This window comes from Castanea sativa, chromosome 11, assembly GCF_040712315.1.
Source record: "Castanea sativa cultivar Marrone di Chiusa Pesio chromosome 11, ASM4071231v1".
NCBI lineage: Eukaryota > Viridiplantae > Streptophyta > Magnoliopsida > Fagales > Fagaceae > Castanea > Castanea sativa.
Genome location: NC_134023.1, coordinates 68,071,673 through 68,093,956, shown reverse-complemented (window position 1 = coordinate 68,093,956; position 22,284 = coordinate 68,071,673). Strand labels below are relative to the sequence as shown.

Here is a 22,284-nt window from a genome sequence, read left to right as displayed (position 1 = left end):
CCAACGATACTTTAGTTCTGAACATGAAAGGCAAGGCACCCAAGATTACAAACACACAATATTTTCATGATTCAGAAGCATCACTACCTCTACAAATCTACAACACAACTCCCATGATATTATTCACCAGAGAGAAAAAAATATTTACCACCAAATCTACAGCCATTTTTTTAGCACTAACCTTTCTCAACTAAAACATTGATACTGTTGTTGTCATTCTTGTTATGATCATCATTCTAGTTGGTTGTTTGCACTCTTGACAGCATCAAATGCTTGGAACGGAGAATGTGGGTGTCATAGCCATATAATCCTGGGCGCACCTTGTGGTAGAGATAAATGGCTGGAACATGCTCAACGATCCAGTAATGTGACCCTTGTTCAGGATCCAAACTTTCTTCTAATTCTTTAGGCGAGTCCACAATTCCCAATACTTTGAGGTTTCTCAGATGCTGGATTCCAGAAGGCACCTCTTTTAGTAGTGGACTGAGCCCCATGACAAGATCTTCAAGAAGAGGCAATGCTCCTTCATCTATCAGCAATGAATGCACTGCATTTAAACAGCTAAGGTGTAGCACCTTGAGTTTTGGAAACCCTCCTACCTTAAAGTGCAGTTGCTCTCCATTGTATGCTTGGTGTGAGATCTTGAGGTTCCATAAGCTAGGTAGATTTTGAATAACTTCCAATGGGTCCTCATTCAACCTTGACCAATATATCATTAATTTAGCTAGATGCTGAAGCTTTGGTATCCAATTTGGTAACTTCTCCAAACGCCCTTTTATGTAGAGGCGTTGGAGACATTGAGGTGGAGATGAAATGAATTGTAAATCAATTATCTCATCTTCCCTCATTGAGGCTATATCTAGTGATTGAAGGTGGTTCATCTTTTCAATAGAGGCACACAAAGCCTTCATGGTTTCCTTTGATACATTTTTGATGCCTAGCTTCCTCAATTGTCTCAACTTTCCCAACTCTTCAATTAGATCAACTCCACAACACATAACTTTTGCAAGTCCTTTAAACACCCAACCCCTTCTTGTATCTTAACCCCTTTTTCCCAAGCCAAACTGAAATCCATTTGGTTGTCACGATGGTAGGCTATAAGATAGCGCAACTTACGAAGCATGTTAATCTCTACTGGTATATCAAACACTAGGGACTGCTTTAGATCTAGAGTCTCCAGATTTTGCAACTTTCCTATGGATTTTGGAAGCATTTTCACTTTAGTATTTCTCAAACTTAAATATCTTAAGTGAAATAAATTTCCCACATCTTCAGGAATGCAATCCAGTGGAGCATCTTCAAAATCCATTACTTTCAAAAGCTTGAAATTAGCACAAAAAGTATTCATATAGAACTTCGGCAATTCATCAAGATTGAACAATAAAAGAGAATGAATGTGAGTGTCCTCAAATCCCTTAAGTATAGTATATGAAACTCCGTCTACTGACATGCGTCGAGTTAGTCCTTCAAAGCTAGACTCGTGTTTTGAGAAATTAAGACAAAAACTCAAATCCTTCATCTTTCGGAGGATGATCTCACGCAAGAGATCATGGAGTCGGCATTGTCTAACTCTTCCATCAGATTCAACCTTAGATACTTGAACCAAGTTTCTGTAAATTAATTCTATCAAGTATTCTTGTGAAACTTGTTCTAGTGTTTTACCCTCAGTTTCTTTTACAAAACCTTCAGCTATCCATTGCCGAATCAATCTTGCACTATTAATAGGGTAGTCCTCTGGATACATACCAAGGTATAAAAAGCAAGATTGAAGGTTGTAAGGCAAGTCTTCATAACTTAGAGATAGAATCTTGTTGACACCTGCAAGATGGGGATTTCTTACAAACTCAAAGCCAAGGCTATCATGCAAGTTTTGCCATTCAATGACAGTTTTGTCTTTGGTTGACAAAAGGCCACCAATAGCAACAATTGCAAGTGGTAATCCTTCACACTTCTTGACAATGTCAACAGACAAATTCTTCAATGCTTGGGGACACTGTCCTCCAAAATCAAATTGGAAAGCTCTATTGCAGAAAAGCTCCCATGCCTTATTGAAAGGTAGTGCTTGCAACTCGTAAACATGAACAGGTGATGATTTTTTACAAAAACTAGCAACCTCCCTATTACGTGTTGTGATCAAAATTCGACCACCCATATGACTATCGAGTAAGGCATGTTTTATACCCTCCCAAAAGTCAATTTTCCATACATCATCAAATACAACCACATACCTCTTTTGCCATAAGTAATCTCTCAAATTATTGACCAACAACTCTTCTTCCATTGAGTCAATTCCCAATAGAGGAGGCTCCTTTCTGGAATCGCGAAATTGCATTATCATGCTTCTAAGTAGATCCTCGATATTGTAAGATTGAGACACTGGGATCCAAGCATAACAATCAAAGTATCCTCTCACCATTTGGTGGTCATAGACTTTCTTCACAAGAGTGGTCTTGCCTAGTCCCCCCATTCCCACCACCGAAACCACTGTACGATGAGACAGTCCTTCTACCAACCAGCCAATCAATTCATCTCTAGGAGATTCAATTCTTACAACGTCCCTATCATCAAGATAAAGAGAATCCTTTCGAGGGTCATGCCACCTAACATTCCGAGCACTACTGCTTGATCCCAGGCCAATGGATTGGAAGCCATATTTTTCACTTCTTTCCTTGATTTTCTGGAGCAATGCTTTGATCTTTTGAATTTTAACAGCTATTTTGTGGTGAGGTATTAACATGGTAATCAAGCGAGCAGATTTTTGGAGGAAACTACTGAATCCATGACGCGGATGAGGATGATGATGTTGAGCCACGTGAAGCAAGTACTCGTCCATGAAAACATCTATTTGGAAAGATACTTCTCTTACTTGTTTCACCCAAGTTTTAACACCCTCGCTGATGTCCTCCTCTGCTGCGGCCCTTGCATCTGCATCCTTGAGAAAGGACTGAATGCTCTCCAGTTCATCTTTGATGTCAGCTACTTCTTCATGGATGTCCTGTAGCAGTGTTGCTTCTCCGCTTAACAAGGAAATCAGCTTGTCGATAAGGGGGGATACTACCCCCTCTGCCATGTAGCTTATCTTCTTACTCCAACGTTTCTTTCATCTGAATTATTGGCTCCTCCCTGTGATCAAATATTGCCTGAGGTTGAGCTCCTGTAGATCAAATATCCACTCTATACAAAGAATAACTGCAGATTAAAAAATATAAGATAATGTAAGAACGAGTCCAAAGAAGATGATAAATGATGAACCTGCATTATAGATGAGAAAAGCAATGACAGAAGTCTTAGCCGGTAAGGTGGACTACACCAATAGTTACCTTTGTCGAGCTATTTGTCATGGTACACGCTCATTAAACTCAGATGATTAAATATTGCTCTTTTTATTTGTTTATTACTATTGTGCAATTTAACTAAGGTTACACCTTCCGTTACTAAAGTCAGCTTAAGTTTGAGACCTCACTACCTCAGCAATAAACCACCTCTTATTAGCATTTTCTATTCCCAAAATTCTCTCTCCTTCCTATTCCTCTCTCTGCTATTAGAATTACCTAAGCTCCTCAATGCTGCATAATTGGCCTATTTTCATGACTTTTTGGTGAGTTCATTTCAACCAACCAGGTGGAAATTACAATTTCTTGATCTGCAGGATTGAGATCATTGGACATTAGTTTCAAACTTGAAAGTAGGCTTTATTTGACTAATGGCTATTTTAGAATGAATATAACTCTAATTCGATATTCTAACCTAAGAGATTCGATCAACTCACGGCTTTTCTACGAGACTACATAATTCTCCACAAAAACTTCAAATGTACCAATTTGTTTTAGCTCAAGTCCAGAATTTAATCAATTAATAATAATAAAAAAGAGTAAAATGCAAGTTTAGTCTATCTAATTAAAAACTTTAGAATTATGAGTTGATTCTTTATTAGATATAAACTAAACTAGCCCATGTGAAAATGGGTGTAAGAAAACCAAAACTCACCAATGCAACTGATGTTTCTGCACAGGTCACCCAACAAAAAATACAGAACCAAACTTATCCAAGCTAAGATTTTGGCACAAAACTAAAACAGCAGAAATGGAAAATGCAAACCAAAAAAAAAAAAATGAGAGAGAAAAATGCCTTAACGAAAGCAAACTTCAAATTTTATCTATAAGAGTAGAATGAGCAAAGCTAATGGCATTCCCTTCATTAAAATAAACCCCTAGTAAATTACACCATTGATGTGAGGAGGGAACATTGCTTCAATAGTTTTGGTGACTTGCAATGTTCCAAAAAGTTGGTAGTTGGTCTTCCTCACCATGTCTTTTGGGTTATAGCAGAAGATTCCTTGATGATCGAGGGTCTACAATCCATGGTTTAAAGCTTTAGTGTAGGATTATATTGTACGTATGGAGTCACTTCCTCTAGATATTGGAGTCACTTCCTCTAGATATTGAGTGTATTTTGTTTGCAGATGTGCTAGTTTTTACTTTATTAAAATTGCAGTCTTGATTCTTAAGGGAAAAAAAAAAAAGGAAGCATATTTTCACGGAATTGACTATTATGTATACATCTAACATCTGAACTGTTAGGTGGTGCACAATTCTTGGGTTTATAGATAGGAGTTCAAAGCACCCCTAGCCTAGCCACAATGACTAAAGGCTGGTTGTCTATACTATTATTTAAGGGTTTTCCCTGTTTGAATTCCTCATATTTTTAGTTTAAAAATATCCCTACCCTCTTATGTTTAAGTAAATATAAAACTAAAGGATAATCCTATAAAACTGCAACTCTAACTCCCACTAAAACGTGGCCTAAAAAATAAGACCACTCCCTTATTAATTTTCAAATTACTTTTTTTTTTTAATTTCTTTATCCACTTATAAATTTATATATATAAAATAAAACACTGTGTTTCTATTTTGCTAAAAAAAAAAAAAAGTATCATCGCACACACAAAGCACGTGTGATGATGCTAGTATCCTTTAAAGTGGCTGATGAAACAGGGAACAAAAGAAAGGAACCACAACCACCTCTTATGCGTACAATGTATCTCATGCAATACATGTATACACCCTTGTCACAAATTGTAAGTCCCACAGGGCTATATGACACAATGTGAGACTATTGTGAGATGGAAACATCAGTTACATACTACAAGCCACAAACAACAGCCTAATGAAATAATATGATGGATTAACATTTTAACAAGGGAAAAAATTGCAGTAAACCTACCTGTGGTTTGGCCGATTTTGACTAAAGCCACCCGTGTTTTTGAAAATTATCACTTAACCCAACAGGTGATCTCTGTTAGATAAAAGAAAACGCATCAAACACTTCTTAAGAAAAACTTTCTTACACTATTTTTCTTGGGGGCTGATTAACACGAGATTAGATCTAGACAATCAGGTTGCTCTTGCTGGAGGTGGTAGTTTGGTGAAACTATGATTTGATGGTTTAGTGAGTTAGCTGTGGTGTTGGATTTGCTAGATTGCTGGTTTTTTTTTTTTCAGATTTTTTTTTTGTAACTTACAAATCTGGGTTTTTTGAAGAGAACCCAGCAAAAGAGAGAGGGATAGACTTTTAGAGAGAGAGAGAGAGAGATAGAGAGAGAGCCTGTTAAGATAGAATCAGTCAACCGGTGAATACCTTTTATCCTCAACTTTTGTATTTAATTAATTTTATTTTGTGATTGTTCTGTGAAGTTAAGTACACGATTTTTGGATTTAGCAGTGGATAAAAGGTCTAAAATGTCTTATTTTTGGTTACTAGGACCGTTTGGTAAATCATTTTCAACACATATTTTTATAATTTTTAAATAACATTATATATATTGACATGTATTTATAAAAGAATTAAAAACTGATGTTTTAAAACGGACCCTTATCTTATTGTGCGGTTCTTGTTAACTTTGTTTTACTTTCTCAGAGTGTTTTCTTGTTGTTTGATCCTTGCTTCACTGTGAAGCTTTAACTTTCTGACAAAGGCAAAGCATAGGCGTGTCAAATTTTACTGATTTAATTGGGCTGGGGTTAGGGTCCTAGGGACGTGTGTGATAGCATATAAATTTCCAACTTACTTATCTCTTAGGGTTTTTTTTTTAAAATTTTATTATTATTTTAGTCAAATTTTTTAAAAAAATAAAATTTTACGTTCAATTTCTTCTTTGTTTCTATGTATATTTATATATATTTTTTCGGTTTCTAATTATAATATTCTAATTGGTAACTAAAAAAAATTAATTCTGCAAATAAAAAAAAAATGTATAACTAATCAATTATGCCACAAAAAAAAAAAAAGTGGATTAGTTACATTGAAGAAAATATTAAAGAAACTTGAGTACAATTTTTTTTTCAATAAATTTGCATCTTAAAAAGTAGGAAAAATCAGCTCTGCAACTCTAACTGCCACAAGCAGTTTTAAAGTTGGCGTGTTGTTGTATGTTTGTGTGTTATAAAAAAAAATAGGAAAAATATATTTAAATAAAAATTGACATAAAAAGTTAAATAAAAATTTATTAATTAAATATTACAATATGAAAAAAGGCCCCACATAACATTTTCGTCTTAGGCCCCACAATGTATTAAGCCGACCCTATTTAGCAATTGCAATAGAAATTGGGTAAGAACGCTTTTTTTTTTTTTTTTTTTTGAGAAACCATTGGGTAAGAACGTTAAACACATCATTCCATATACATTTCTAGGTTTTGATTTTAGCTCATTCAACCCAAAAAATGAGCACCCCATTTTGTAACAAAGATTATTAACTCAAGTTTGTAAAATTACTTTATGGTTTGAAAAATTGCTTAGTCTACCCTCTTTCATAAAACTTTGTACTAATTATGTATATAAAAAATGATGAAACAAATAACATCTTGACTTGCTTTTTGATATTTTTTTTTTGTGTTTTATGTGAAGAAGAAGAAGAAGAAGAAGAAGAAGAAGAAGAAGAAGGGGAGAAAAGAGGAGAGAGACATAAAATATATTTAAAAAGACACATTTATCTATATTTTTAATGGCAATAGGCGAGATGGGTAACAATTATCTAACAGAGATCACCACAAGTAGGTTAAGTGACAATTTTCAAAACATAGGTGACTTAGTCAAAACCGGCCAAACCACAAGTGGGTTAACTGCAATTACCCATTTTAACAAACATAATCAGTGCTAGACTCCATTATCTTCAACACATCACAGTAATACAGCATTTGCATTTGGCTACAAATTTAGAAGCAGAGACCATGAGAATATAATATAAAGGGAAAATTACACTTTACTTACTTGTGGTTTACTCAAAAAACACTTTACCCAACTGTGGTTTAAAAATTGGCACTTTGCCTACCTGTAATTTAATCCGTTAAACAAACGTTACCCACCTCTATTCTGCCGTTACTCTAACACCATTCCACTCAAAAAAACAATAGCAATTGAATCAAAACACTTTCCTTTGAGCAAGAAAAAACCCCCTTTACCTGTATACCCCCTTATTCTCACAACCACAGATCAAAATTTTGAATAAGAAGTCTATGTGGAAGGCTTGAAGCTTTTTGAAATTATGAGTTTCCCTATAAATAGCTTGAGATGGGTGGAAGTGTTATGATTACTTCCTAATCTCACTTGTGTGGATGGGGTCCAATCCCATCATTTCTAATAAAAAGATGCTATGTTGGGAACAGTGGTAATGACATTAGAATTGGTTTCAGCCTCCAAAAAACTGCTTGACAGCGATACTCCCTAAAGCAATATCGGGCTGTCGAGAACATAGGCTGTTCTCAGCGAGCACATCCCGATCAAACTATAATTGATCGGCATGGGCTTGTTTCTGATATGTTCAGGACAGGATAGACCTATTATGGCTTGAGCTCAACTTGAGCCTTAAAGTGCATCCGGCCCAAGATCAAGGATCCAACGGGAATGGGATCATGCGTTGTACCATAAGGCCTGGGCCCAATGCTCAATGGGCCTGGGACCATTCCGTGTACAATTTTCTAAGCAGCAAGCACCATGGCTGGGGTCCTGGGGAATACTTAAAAGTTCATATTTGTAATGAATTACTATGCCATAACATTATAGGTCACAAAATCAAGTCAATGTGTCTAATAATGACATCCGAGCTTACAGGTTTATACCCCACTGCTTTCTCCATGATTTACTTGCAACTCATTACTTTTCCCTTCTAAACCAATTATAGTTTCCACATGAAGCACCTCTCACACTCCTCCAACTTCTCTTTGTACTTTGACATTTCAGTGTTAGCCAAATCAACCTGTTTAAGTAATTGGTTTTGTAATTTGATTCCCTCCTTAACCTCATGACACTTCTTCTGCAGCTCCTGTTGGATTCTACCAACTTTTTATCTTCCAAGCATTCCAATTTGGACACAAGTAATTCCTTGTCTTTTATATTCTCTCTCAATAGATGTAGATTATCTGAAGTTTCTGAGAGAAGCCAATCAATCTTTTTGACTAAATTTTGTGCCAACTCCTTTCCATCTGCCACTTTTTGTTTCTTTCCTCTAAGCTCATGTTCGAGCTCGTCAACTTTTTCCACAAGGCATTGACTGGACCATGTATCTCTCGAGCCCACTTTGTGCCAGCAAATGTGGCAAATTTTACATTGGAGGGAGAATTTGATTCAATGAGGAAACTAGAAGTAGGAGAGTCACAGCTGGGGGCTTGAATTAAGTTGGCTTCTTTCACATCCTCCAAGCTTCCATTAAAACAGATGTTATTCACTTCAGCTGTGTCACAAGGAGCCTCAGAAGTGTCTGAAACTTTGTTTACATGATCTACAATACCAGGCAATAGATAATAGTTTAGAAACAATGAAAGCGACACAACATCTATTATGATATACCATGATAAACTACCCAGTTGTCCATAAACTTAAGCTGTTACAAAAGAATTAATTTAATCATTTGAATGCTATTCTAATATAGCCAATTGTGGGTCTGAGCTGAACTAACCACAATCACAAACTAGCAAAATATACAAATTCAAACAAATCCGGAACTTATGTGAAGTGACAACCCAGTACATAATCCACTTTTAAATCAGACCGGAAGTGCCAGAAGATTATAAGAAACTTCACCAAACTTAATGCAGCTACTTAAGATTTACAATTATAGAGATAAAAGATAAAGTTTAAAAGAAAAGCAATAAAGAATAAAAGCAAGAGTCTTTACCAGGTGAAGTTATTGAATCCCTTCCTTCTGCCACCTTGCCACTTTTACCTCCATGATTTACCATCAATTCATTATTTTTCAATTTTATACCAATTATTTTGTACATCAGCAGGTTATTCTCTTCCTCATACTCCTTCAAATGCTGTTTGTTTTTTGACATTTCAGTGTCATTCCAAACAATCTGTCGCTGCAATTGGGCTCGTAATTGTCTTCCTTCCTCAACCTCATGAGTCTTTCTTCTGAACCTCCTCTTGGAATCTGCCAGCTTTATCTTTGAAATGTTCCAATTTGACCATAAGTATATTCTTCTCCTTTTTATTATCTCTCAATAGCTGATAATCAACTGAAAATTTAGAGTTAAGTCATGCATTATCTTTGGCTAATGTTTGCTCCAACTTCTTCCACTCTACTACTTTTTCGTCCTTTCTTCTAAGCTCATCTTGGAGCTCATTGACTTTTCTCTCAAGGCCATTCACTTCGGCAAGAAGTTCTTTGTCTTTTCTTCATACTCTAGAAGTTGTTTTCCCTTATTTACAATAGCAGAGTTGCCTTCAGGAACCAATGGCACAAACCTATTCTGCAATTCCATTCACTCATCAATCTCAAGTAGTTGACATTTAATTTTGGCAAGTAACCCATTCAAGCTTGAGAGACTGGCTCTCTTCAAGGGCTTGCTGCTTTTTGCGTTGAAGTCTTTCTATTCGGAGTATGAGATGATTTTCCTTTTCTTTACACACATCTTCCCTGGCTTTCTTGCCCTCAGGAAAAAAGTTCTGCAGGTTTTCAGATTTCAAATGGAAAGTAGGGAAGAATATATGTTCTATTTGAGAAATCCTATCTTTTGCTTCCTCAATTGTAGCAACCAGTGTAGTTCCAAGGCCCAAGACGCACTTTTCAATGTTTTCATCCTCTCTGTATGCAGGATACCCTTGTTTAGGAGAGTTTTGAAGGTGTCCTTCCATCTCTAGCTTTTAAAAAAAAAAGTACAGCAGCCTAGTTAGATAAGATATCATCAACATAGGACTTTGGTGTTCGGACTTCAACAAAAATTAAATTGATAATTTGAATTTAATCAGTTATTACTATGTCAGCTATTACCACAAACAACTTATTCTTTCTTTTCTTTATTTTTTGAGGGGGTGGGGGGTTGTAATTTACACACACACACACACACACCAGTAAGCTTTGATTCTTTTGAGGCCATGACCTCACCATCTTTGTATTCTTGTAGTAAGAGGATTGAGCCAATGTTCATTGACAAATTCTTCAAGAGAGTTTCACCATAAGACTATCAGACTGCCAATATTGCCATAAAGCAAAAACAAAAGTTTTCCATTGTTCTCAATGCTTCAAAAATTAAAATTCCACCTAGCTATGAACTATACAGGGAAAAGGCTTGTAAATTTCTTATCCAATAGTTATAAATCCATTTAGGAGCTTGTTTCAGCACCCTTGTTTGGAAACTATTATCCATCACATAGTTCAATAGACTAATATATAAACTAGGCCTGTCCTGGACTTCCAAATTAATCTTCCGTACTTGAGAAGCTAGTCTATTACTTACATTATGAATATTAAGTAATAACACTCTTAATAACAACATTATCAGTCCAAATTAAAGATATGTAAACTAAGAAAACCCTGATTCCATCTAGTGATTCAACCTCTAAGACAATTGAGAGAGGAAAAAATACCCTGAAGAGTAGAACTAAAGACCATGAAGTAAAGGTCACTAGTTCAAACTTTGCCTTCTCACTCTCCTTGGGACCATAACTCAAAATAAATGAATAGATAAATACACTTGAGAAAAATATGCTCTATATAATTTTATGTCAAATTGCCAATAGTTGTACAAAAGTTAGGTATAAACAGTACAAGGGAATACAGATACAATTGTAGTACCAAACTATATTTGGTTCTAAGTTCGAACATAGCCTACTTCAAAGATAGAATTTAATAACCAATTAACAAAGCCAGCAAAACAAAGTATATGAGACCAGATTTAAATCTCGTGCAATTTGCTAAGAACTTTATGAGTCAGTGGCACTATCCAACCAACAAAATGATCATTCCTCCTGTCATGACTTGAGGAAAGCCCTAATCACATCTAGTGTTATACCTAGTCTAGTTACAATTAAGATTCCTCGTAATTGCTTATATAACCCAAATCAACCTAGTATACGCTTAATGTTGAACTCAACACACACTTGCCCAAAACATAGTATCCCCAACCCCAAGCCAATTAGCCAAATGGGTTACTAAAACCCAGTTGTGTGAGCTAAACACATGACAATGGTCATATACCTGGGGGTGTTTTTCCCCTTTTTTTTTGTTATATATAGTTTTTCACAAATTTTACTAATTAAAATAACTGTAATTTTAAATTGCAATTGTAACTCAAACAGACACTAAAAGAAGTAAATGTCAATATTTTATATAATTAAAAATTATATATAGATACTCATTTCAATCACCATGCATTGGTTGGATTTCTCCTCCAAATCAGTTTAGAGGAAAAACCTTTATTAAAAAAAAGGACAAATAAATAAAAAGGAGAGTAATAATTATTTAACATCTCTATACCCATGTAAAATTTTCAAGGAAAAACTAGTTCAAAATCTTCTAGAGATTGATAAAAAAGAAAACCCAGGTCAGGAAACATGAGTAAAATTAAAGGATCCCTCAGAATGCCTAGTATCTACCTGGCAGGGCATGAAACCATGGTTCCTCAACCTCTGCAACAAGCTTGCAAAAGGGAGCCCCATGTTTCTTTCTTTTTTATGGTATAAATTCCATGCACCATTTTCAGATTACTAAACTTTTCCTCATTGGGATACAAAAATTGTAAAAAAATCAAACTTTACCATAAGATATACATCAAGGCTCAACACATTTCACACACATAATATATATATATATATATATATGGAGAGAGAGAGTGAGAGAGAGGGAGAGTACCATTGGAGCTATGTCTCGTGAGTGTTATGAAGCTGTTTCGCTGCTGGGGTTTGTTTTGTTGCGGCTATGACAGTGTGTTTAGCCTTATATATGCAAACACTTGCGAAGTCCACTGGAGAGAGGGTGTGCGGTTTTTTTTTCTTAGAGCAGGGGTGTTTGAAATGAATTTAACATGTGCTGTCACAACTTACCGACTAGTCGACATGTCACACTGCAATCACTTATAGATAAATCACCTTTTTTTTCTTGATTAATAGCAGAATAAGAGTCAACCATGTCATAATTATGACACAAGTTAAATGTGTATTCTTAAACTTTCTCGTAAGCAAAAGTTGCCGTTTGTTAGGTATATTATATTTCCTGATTGAATTTAATTTTGTGGTTATATTGATCAAAAAATAATATTGTTTTTATTGAATTAGTTAATATAATTACATGACTGTATTTAGTTGAAAAAACTCAAGGTACAATATCTAGGAAATTATACATAATTTTTTCTTTTATGTCTCTCTTTCACAGATGCACAGCTCACACATATAAAAGAAAGAATCTAAAATAGAGATATGAAATAAGGTTAACTAAATAATAATTTAATTGATATTGCATGATGATTCATAAAATTCTAAAGAGAAATTTATAGGAAGCTCCTTGAGGTATTAAGAAACAACAGTAGCTCAAATTTTGTAGAAATAACAACCATGATGTAACATAAATACAATGGTGCCCAACCCCTTTAAGCCCTCTGGAGGGATCTCTGCAACAGTGACTATTGAGAAAAACTCTTCCTTTGCATCTTCTTCATCATTTCTGTTACACGCAATGCGGATTGCGGACACAGAACTCTCCTTGGCACACTCTGAATCCCACTGCTCCAAACATGCTTGTTAAGCTTAACAATTAAAATCCACTCTGACATCAGTTGTTCCCATGGCCTTTTGGGCAACCTTCCTGACTTCCTTTATGGCCTTTGGAGCCTTCTTCTTGAAAGTGCTGCACATTGGATTGGCAAAATTGAAAGGTTACTTAGAGTTGTCCTAACAACAATCCATTAGCTAACTGGGATACATCAAAGAATCAGGAACAAATGAAGCCTTGTAGAGTGGCATCTATTTTAAGATTATAGTTTCTCAATGAAGCTAATAATAAAAGAGCTTAAGGATTGGCTTGACAAGGAGTTATCTACATGCCTACCAAAAATGACAATTTTGGTGATGTGTATCTACTCAAGAGAAAAATTAAGAATTTGACAACCCCCACAATTTAAAAAGAGGTGAGGTGCGCCTAGAAGCACTTTGTCAAGGATTGGCTTGACAAGGAGTTACTAGTTCTCTGGCTCTTAACATCTTTTTTAATAGAATCATTTTGAAGTACTTTCAATCAAATCATGATCTAAAATCGTTTACAACAACATTTTGGATATCTAGTGGCAAAAGACTCCATCCACACAAACAAAGGAGAAGACAACAAAGCTCTCCTAGCCAAGGCAAGGGCAACCTTGTTGCCATTTCAACGCACATGAGAGAAACTAAAAGTTTGCAAGCTACTAACATTAGACCTTACATCTCTGGCTCTTAACATGGTATTCAAAAATTTAGACAAAAACTAATAGCCTTCCAAATGCTCCCCCTAGTGTACCTATAGACTATAAAATTCACCCTAGGGGCCTAATCAAGGATTTATATGTAACCCAACAATACTTAGTTCTGAACATGAAAGGCAAGGCACCCAAGATTACAAACACACAATATTTTCATGATTCAGAAGCATCACTACCTTTACAATTCTACAATTCAACTCCCATGATATTATTCACCAGAGAGAAAATATATTTACCACCAAATCTAAAGCCATTTTTTAGCGCTAACCTTTCTCAACTAAAACATTGATATTGTTGCTATCATTCTCGTTATGATCATCATTCTAGTTGGTTGTTTGCACTCTTGATAGCATCAAATGCTTGGAACGAAGAATGTGAGTGTCATAGCCACAAATTCCTGTGCGCACCTTGTGGTGGAGATAAATGGCTGGAACATGCTCAACAATCTAGTTATGTGACCCGTGTTCAAGATCCAAACTTTCTTTTAATTCTTTAGGCAAGTCCACAATTTTCAATACTTTGAGGTTTCTCAGATGTTGGATTCCAGAAGGCACCTCTTTTAGTAGTGGACTAAGCCCCATGACAAGATATTCAAGAAGAGGCAATGCTCCTTCATCTATCAGCAATGAATTCACTGCATTTAAATGGTAAAGGTGTAGCTCCTTGAGTTTTGGAAATCCTCCTAACTTAAAGTGCAATTGCTCTCTATTGTATGCTTGGTGTGAGATTACAAGCTCCCTTAAGCTAGGTAGATTTTGAATGACTTCCAATGGGTCCTCATTCAACCTTGACCAAAAAATCGTTAATTTAGCTAGATGTTGAAGCTTTGGAATCCAATCTGGTAACTTCTCTAACCGCCATTTTATGTAGAGGCGTTGGAGACATTGAGGTGGAGATGAACTTGATTTTAAATCAATTATCTCATCTTCCCTTATTGAGGCTATATCTAGTGATTGAAGGTGGTTCATCTTTTCAATAGAGGCACTCAAAGCCTTCATGGTTTCCTTTGATACATTTTTTATGCCTAGCTTCCTCAATTGTCTCAACTTTCCCAACTCTTCAATTAGATCAACCCCTCCATGATTCAACTCCACAGCACATAACTTTTGCAAGTCCTTTAAACACCCAACCCCTTCTTGTATCTTTACCCCTTTTTCCCAAGCCAAACTGAAATCTATTTGGTTGTTGCAATGGTAGGCTATAAGATGGCGCAACTTACGAAGCATGTTAATCTCTACTGGTATATCAAACACTAGGGACTGCTTTAGATCTAGAGTCTCCAGATTTTGCAACTTTCCTATGGATTTTGGAAGCATTTTCACTTTAGTATTTCTCAAACTTAAATATCTTAAGTGAAATAAATTTCCCACATCTTCAGGAATGCAATCTAGTGGAGCATCTTCAAAATCCATTACTTTCAAAAGCTTGAAATTAGCACAAAAAGTATTCATATAGGACTTCGGCAATTCATCAAGATTGAACAATAAAAGAGAATGAATGTGAGTGTCCTCAAATCCCTTAAGTACAACATATGAAACTCCGTCTACTGACATGCGTCGAGTTAGTCCTTCAAAGCTAGACTCATGTTTTGAGAAATTATGACAAAAACTCAAATCCTTCATCTTTTGGAGGATGATCTCACGCAAGAGATCATGGAGTCGACACGATCTAACTTTTCCATTAGAGTCAACCTTAGATACTTGAACCAAGTTTCTGTGGATTAATTCTATCAAGTATTCTCGTGAAACTTGTTCTAGTGTTTTACCCTCTATTTATTTTACAAAATCTTCAGCTATAAATTGCCGAATCAATCTTGCACTATTAATAAAGTAGTCCTCTAGATACATACCAAGGTATAAAAAGCAAGATTTAAGGTTGTAAGGTAGGTCTTCATAACTTAGAGATAAAATCTTGTTGACACTTGCAAGATGGGGATTTCTTCCAAACTTAAAGCCAAGGTTGTCATGCAAGTTTTTCCATTCAATGATAGTTTTGTCTTTGGTTGACAAAAGGCCACCAATAGCAACAATTGCAAGTGGTAATCCTTCACACTTCTTGACAATGTCAACAGACAAATTTTTCAATGCTTGGGGACACTGTCCTCCAAAATCAAACTGGAAAGCTCTCTTGCAAAAAAGCTCCCATGCCTTAGTGAAAGGTAGTGCTTGCAACTCATAAACATGAACAGGTGATGATTTTTACAAAAGCTAGCAACCTCCCTATTACGTGTTGTGATCAAAATTCTACCACCCATATGACTATCGAGTAAGGCATGTTTCATACCCTCCCAAAAGTCAATTCTCCATACATCATCAAATACAACCACATACCTCTTTTGCCATAAGTAATCTCTCAATTTATTGACCAACGACTCTTCTTCCATTGCGTCAATTCCCAATAGAGGAGGCTTTTTTCTGGAATCGCGAAATTGCTTTATTATGCTTTTAAGAAGATCCTGGATATTGTAAGATTGAGACACTGGGATCCAAGCATGGCAGTCAAAGTATCCTCTCACCATTTGGTTGTCGTAGACTTTCTTCACAAGAGTGGTCTTGCCTAGTCCCCCCATTCCTACCACTGAAACCACTGTACGATGAGACAGCCCTTCTACCAACCAGCCAATCAATTCAGAGATTCAATTCCTACAATATCCCCATCGTCAAGATAAAGAGAATCCTTTCGAGGGTCATGCCACCTAACAATCTGAGCACCACTGCCTGATCCTAGACCAATGGATTGGAAGCTATACTTTTCACTTCTTTCCTTGATTTTCTGGAGCAATGCTTTGATCCTTTGAACTTTAACGGCTATTTTGTGGTGAGGTATTAGCATGGTAATCAAGTGAGCAGATTTTTGGAGGAAACTACTGAATCCATGACACGGATGAGGATGATGATGTTGAGCCACGTGAAGCAAGTACTCGTCCATGAAAACATCTATTTGGAAAGCTACTTCTCTTACTTGTTTTACCCAAGTTTTAACACCCTCGCTGATGTCCTCCTCTATTGCGGCCCTTGCATCTGCATCCTTGAGAAAGGACTGAATGCTCTCCAGTTCATCTTTGATGTCAGCTACTTCTTCATGGATGTCCTGTAGCAATGTTGCTTCTCCGCTTAACAAGGAAATCAGCTTGTCGATAAGAGGGGATACTACCCCCACTGCCATGTAGCTTATCTTCTTACTCCAACGTTTATTTCATCAGAATTTTTTGCTCCTCCCTGTGATCAAATATTGCCTGAGGTTGAGCTCCTGTAAATCAAATATCCATTCTATACAAAGAATAATTGCAGATTAAAAAACATTAATAATGTATGAACGAGTCCACAGAAGATGATAAATGATGAACCTACATTATTATGAGAAAAGCAATGATAGAAGTCTTAGCCGGTTAGGTGGACTACACCAGTGGTTACCTTTGTCGAGCTATTTGTTGAAGGAAAAATTCTGGTTTTGTATTTCATACAAAACCCACAGCGGAAGCAACGAACTAGGATCTATTTCATTCATGGTTGATAACGTGCACTATGTAAATTTCAGAATTTAAGAACAAGATAGCGTACCTTGGTGTGGAGAAATTCAAAACAAAGATTAGAAACACTTGGGAACACTTTTAATCTTCACACTAATTTCACTTTATGCCCAAGATGTGTGGTCTCTCAATCAGTTTTTCAAAAGGAGAATGAAAGTATATCTCACACTCTCTCACACACCGTTTCTTTTTCTTTTCTAATCTCTTCTCATAAAAATTTTGTATGTTTCTTCCTTTATAACTAACTGATTATCTAATTGGGCTGGCCTATTGGGCCTTTCCAATTGGGCTTTAGTGTGTGGCTTAGAGTGGGACCAAAAGGGACCAATAAGACACTAGCTCCAATGGGCCTTAGACTTTTCCGTCAACTCTTGACAAGTCCAAAGTTACCATTAATTATATTTAATACCACTATATAAATATAATTGCACTCTAGACCTTATTAATAAATTATATCCCAAAACTTTATTATACACGTAACCCCTTCATAAAATATTCGTAGTAACACAAAGTCATAAATGTAGACTGCCACTTTGTAAATTACTACATCTTATCCTTGAGTACCCGGTTTAATTCTTTAAAGTTATTCATTATATATTTATGAAATCCAATTTCATAAATATATACTTTAGCAATTTCTTACTAAAGTGGTTAGGCCTAACTCTCTGAATAACTGAACCCATTAAACTTATCTCAAGGGAATATTTTATATCTCCATCAAGAGAATATGAATTCTATCTTGAGAATATATGTTCCATCAACACTAAATGTGGCTGCCCAACATACTGAGGTTTTGACCGTCACTTCAGATCTCACTCCTGATATATCAAAGCAACCTACACTTCATGATCAGGTTCATTATTCTCTCAGGATTAAGAATTCATGCAAATAGAAGTCGTGAGATTTATTATTCATTTGACAGTCGTTAGGAGAATAATAAATCTCATAGCGGTCCTGTTCAATATGTCTTAACTCTTAAAACATATCAACATATCAACTAGAAGTCTCCACTTCCATGATCAAGACAAATCATCTTAGTTGACACGTTATAGTCTTCGCAGATGAAATGCCCAATTTCATCACCGACTACGAACTATAAATTCTGAGTTTACAAAGAACTTGTGATTTACATCTTCTGTGACTTTTCACATAAATCACATACAATGCATCTCATGGACTATATGATAATGTCTCATATTCATGTTACCATTATTTTAGATAATAATAAAATAATTTTATCAACCACAATATTAAGTCATACATCATGTCATACATAATATCATACATAGCATCATACAATAGGATTTAATGGCACTAATCCTAACATTTGTCATGGTACATGCTCATTAAACTCAAATGATTAGGTATTGCTCTTTTTATTTGTTTATTACTATTGTGCAATTTAACTACAGTTACACCTTCCCTTACTAAAGTTAGCTTAAGTTTGAGACCTCAGCAAAAAACCACCTCTCATTAGAATTTTCTATTCCCAAAATTCTCTCTCCTTCCTATTCCTCTCTCTGCTATTAGAATTATCTAAGTTCCTCAATGCTGCATAATTGGCCTATTTTCATGAGTGAGTTCATTTCAACCAACCGGGTGGAAACTACAATTTATTGATTTGCAGGATTGAGATCATTGGACCTTAGTTTCAAACTTGAAAGTAGGCTTAATTTGTCTAATGGCTATTTTAGAACAAATATAACTCTAGATCGATATTCTAACCCAAGAGATTCAATCAACTCACGGCTTTTCTACGAGACTACGTAATTCTCCACAAAAACTTTGAATGTACAAGTTTAGTCTATCTAATTAAAAATTTAGAATTATGAATTGATTCCTTATTAAATATAAACTAAACTAATCCATGTGAAAATGGTTGTAAGAAAACCAAAACTCACCAAAGTAACTAATGCTCTCTGCCCAGGTCACCCACCACAAATACAGAACCAAACTTATCCAAGCTAAGATTTTGGCACAAAACTAAAACAGCAGAAATGGGAAATGGAAAATGCAAACCAAAAAAAGAAATAAAAAGGAAAATGAGAGAGAAAAAAACCTTAACGAAAGCAAACTTCAAATTTTATCTATAAAAGTAGAATGAGCTAACGGCATTCCCTTCATTAAAATACACCCCTAGTAATATACACCATTGACGCGAGGAGGGAACATTGCTTCAATAGTTTTGGTGACTCCACAAAGTTGGTAGTTGGTCTTGCTCACCATGTCTTTTGGGTTATAGCAGAAGAGTCCTTGATGATAGAGGGTCTACAATCCATGGTTTAAAGATTTAGTGTAGGATTGTATTGTATGAATGGAGTCACTTCCTCCAGATATTGAGCGTATTTTGTTTGCAGACGCATGCTAATTTTCACTTGATTAAAATTACAATTCTTGGGTTTATAGATAAGAGTTCAAAGCACTCCTAGCCTAGCCACAATGACTAGAGGCTGCTTATATCCTTTAAAGTGGCTGATGAAACAGGGAACAAAAGAAAGGAACCACAACCACCTCTTATGCGTGCAAGGTATCTCATGCAATACATGTATACCCTTGCCACAAATTGTAAGTCCCACAGGGCTATATGACACAATGTGAGACTATTGTGAGATGGAAACATCAGTTACATGCTACAGGCTACAAACGGCAGCCTAATGCTATAATATGATGGATTAACATTTTAACAAACATAATCAGTCCTAGACTCCATTATCTTCAACACATCACAGTAATAAAGCATTGCATTTGGCTACAAATTCAGAAGCAGAGGCCATGTGAATATAACATAAACTATGTTTCACATCATAACACAATTTATAAGTTCTCATTGAAAGACTGATAACTTGAACAGGGTGAATAAGTAGATCAAATAAAATTCCATAATGCTTTTCTCTCCACTGGAGATGGTCCCAAGAAAATCCAAAGCCAAACAAAAAAAAAAAACTCTGAAACAAGTGTACCCAAAATTGGAGCAACCTAACTATGATCTAGGGAAGTAGGCTAGTTTAATCTTCTTCCTCAATGACCTTGGTGCCCAATCCCTTTAAGCCCTCTGGAGGGATCTCTGCAACAGTGACTAGTGAGAAGAATTCCTCCTTTGCGTCTTCTTCGTCATTTCTCTTTCGGGCAATACGGACACGAACTCTCCTTGGCACACTCCTAATCCCACGGCTCCAGACATGCTTGTTAAGCTTAACATCCACCCTGACATCAGTTGTTCCCATGGCCTTTTGGGCAAACTTCCTGATTTCCTTTATGGCCTTTGGAGCCTTCTTCTTGAAAGTGCTGCACATGGGATTGGAAAAATGTGGAAAGGTTACTTGGAGGTGTCCAAAATACAATGCATTAGCTAACTAGGATACATCAAAGAATCAACAACAGCAAGGACAGAGAGAGTAGTAAGTAGATGGTAAAACATAAATGATTTTAAGAAACAGAAAAAGCTTTGTGGAGTCTAGAGTGGCATCTTTTATAATATCAGTGTTTCTAAGTGGAACTAATACAGGAGCTTAAGTTATTTAGGGTTACTTTTTGCCTCATGGCAGCTGACTATCTACATTTGTACCAAAATGACAGCCAACTTTTTGTGATGTGTATACTCAGGAGAAAAGAAAGGAATTCAACAAGCACTTTGTCAAGGATTGGCTTGACATGGTATTTAAAAATGCTGGACAACAGTGAACAGTATTTCAAATGCTACCCACATTGTAATTATACTCTTATAGACACCCTAAAATTTACCCTAGGGGCCTAGTCAACGAATTCATATGTAATCCAACATACTTAGTTCAGAACAGGAAAGGAAAGGGACCCAAGACTACAATGATTTCTATGATTCAGAAGCATCACTACCTTTATGTCGGTGAAAGGCATATCAATATTCCTTGCAACACATAATAATACATTTCTTTGCATCACTACAATACCTAAGTATCTCCAATTATACTAAAAGTATACCACCACAATACTCAGGTATCTTGACTCAGGGCAGAGTTTACCCTAGATAAAGGAGAATCAGTCAGATAACAACACACTAATCACACTAAGAAGTTCATGTATACTTCCCATTTCAATAGATTAAACCTTCAAAGATTCATGATTTTTCAATGGATGATACAAGTCACCAATCTACAAAAAACATAAAATCTCAGCAATACTCTAAACAATATAAATTATTTCATACCTACAATATACTAGTTTCTAGTGCAAACATGTTCCACCATACTGTGAATCATTGACATAAGATATTTATACGTCATAATACATTAATCTCAAATCTACAATACCAATTTGCAAAAATCAATCTCTTTTTCATTCACTTAATTCTCAGCAATCCAAATGAAACCAATTGAGTCAAGAGAAACAACCTTGTTTTCTATTAGGAAGTGAAAAAAAAAATGCTTCAAAATGCACCAAAGCAATAACCAAAAAAACAGCTTTGACCCATTAAATCAAATCATACTTAAATCAGATCTAACCCATTAACAAGCACAAAAATGATGTAACACAAACACTTATACATAGAGAGAGAGAAGGTTGTGTTACCATCCATGAAGGCGTTTGTGGAGGTTGATGGTGTACTCTCTGGTGACAACCTCTTCCTTTCTTCCTTTGCTGCCTTTGTCCACCATTTTTGTAGCTTTGGATTCTCTCTCTCTCTCTCTCTCCCTCTGTCTCTAAGCTCCAAAGCCTTGCTCTTACGGCTGCTGCTGCGAAGGAAAAACTAGGGCATCACACAGGAAATATATATAGTGGGCTGTGTTTTATTGGTGTAGCCCTGGGCTTTCGGTTAAAGTACCGAAATGTCCTCTTATGTGGGTTCACAAATAAAGTCAATGTGTGTTGTAAAATCAGGGGTAATTGGGTAAAAAGCGGAAGATATTAAACGGTTTGTCGTTCCAATTTTTTTTTTATTCTCTTCATATAAGGAGCGACACCCAATTTTGTGTATTTTTGGATAAATTTATACTATCATTCATTTTTTTGTCTTTCTTTTTCTGGTTTGAGATGACGATTATTTGTTACATGT

General features: G+C 35.8%; 1 protein-coding gene, 1 long non-coding RNA gene and 2 pseudogenes across 2 annotated transcripts; all 4 read right to left on the bottom strand.

Moving 5' to 3' along the window:
• Positions 1–216: 216 nt before the first annotated feature.
• On the bottom strand, positions 217–5,579 carry LOC142615213 (disease resistance protein RPM1-like; annotated as a pseudogene).
• Positions 5,580–8,487: 2,908 nt separating this feature from the next.
• LOC142615211 (uncharacterized) lies at positions 8,488–12,188 on the bottom strand. The gene is made up of 3 exons (XR_012840692.1): positions 12,130–12,188; positions 9,172–10,139; positions 8,488–8,775 (listed from the first exon to the last, which is right to left on the bottom strand). It is a non-coding gene; the product is annotated as an uncharacterized LOC142615211 (long non-coding RNA).
• A 1,812-nt stretch (positions 12,189–14,000) lies between these two features.
• On the bottom strand, positions 14,001–16,891 carry LOC142615209 (disease resistance protein RPM1-like; annotated as a pseudogene).
• A 3,159-nt stretch (positions 16,892–20,050) lies between these two features.
• LOC142615210 (large ribosomal subunit protein eL31) lies at positions 20,051–22,007 on the bottom strand. The gene is made up of 2 exons (XM_075787920.1): positions 21,801–22,007; positions 20,051–20,540 (listed from the first exon to the last, which is right to left on the bottom strand). Exons 1-2 carry the CDS (start codon positions 21,884–21,886, stop codon positions 20,261–20,263), a joined length of 366 nt encoding a protein of 121 aa, XP_075644035.1. The 5' UTR covers positions 21,887–22,007; the 3' UTR covers positions 20,051–20,260.
• Between the last annotated feature and the right edge of the window lie 277 nt (positions 22,008–22,284).

What these genes read in the sequence shown, in the direction of transcription:
- LOC142615210 (XM_075787920.1), bottom strand. Translation starts at nt 21,886, where the DNA reads ATGGTGGACAAAGGCAGCAAAGGAAGAAAGGAAGAGGTTGTCACCAGA. An exon ending in CACAAACGCCTTCATGGATG is followed by an intron (nt 20,541 to 21,800) that starts GTAACACAACCT and finishes TCCCATGTGCAG; the next exon opens with CACTTTCAAGAAGAAGGCTC.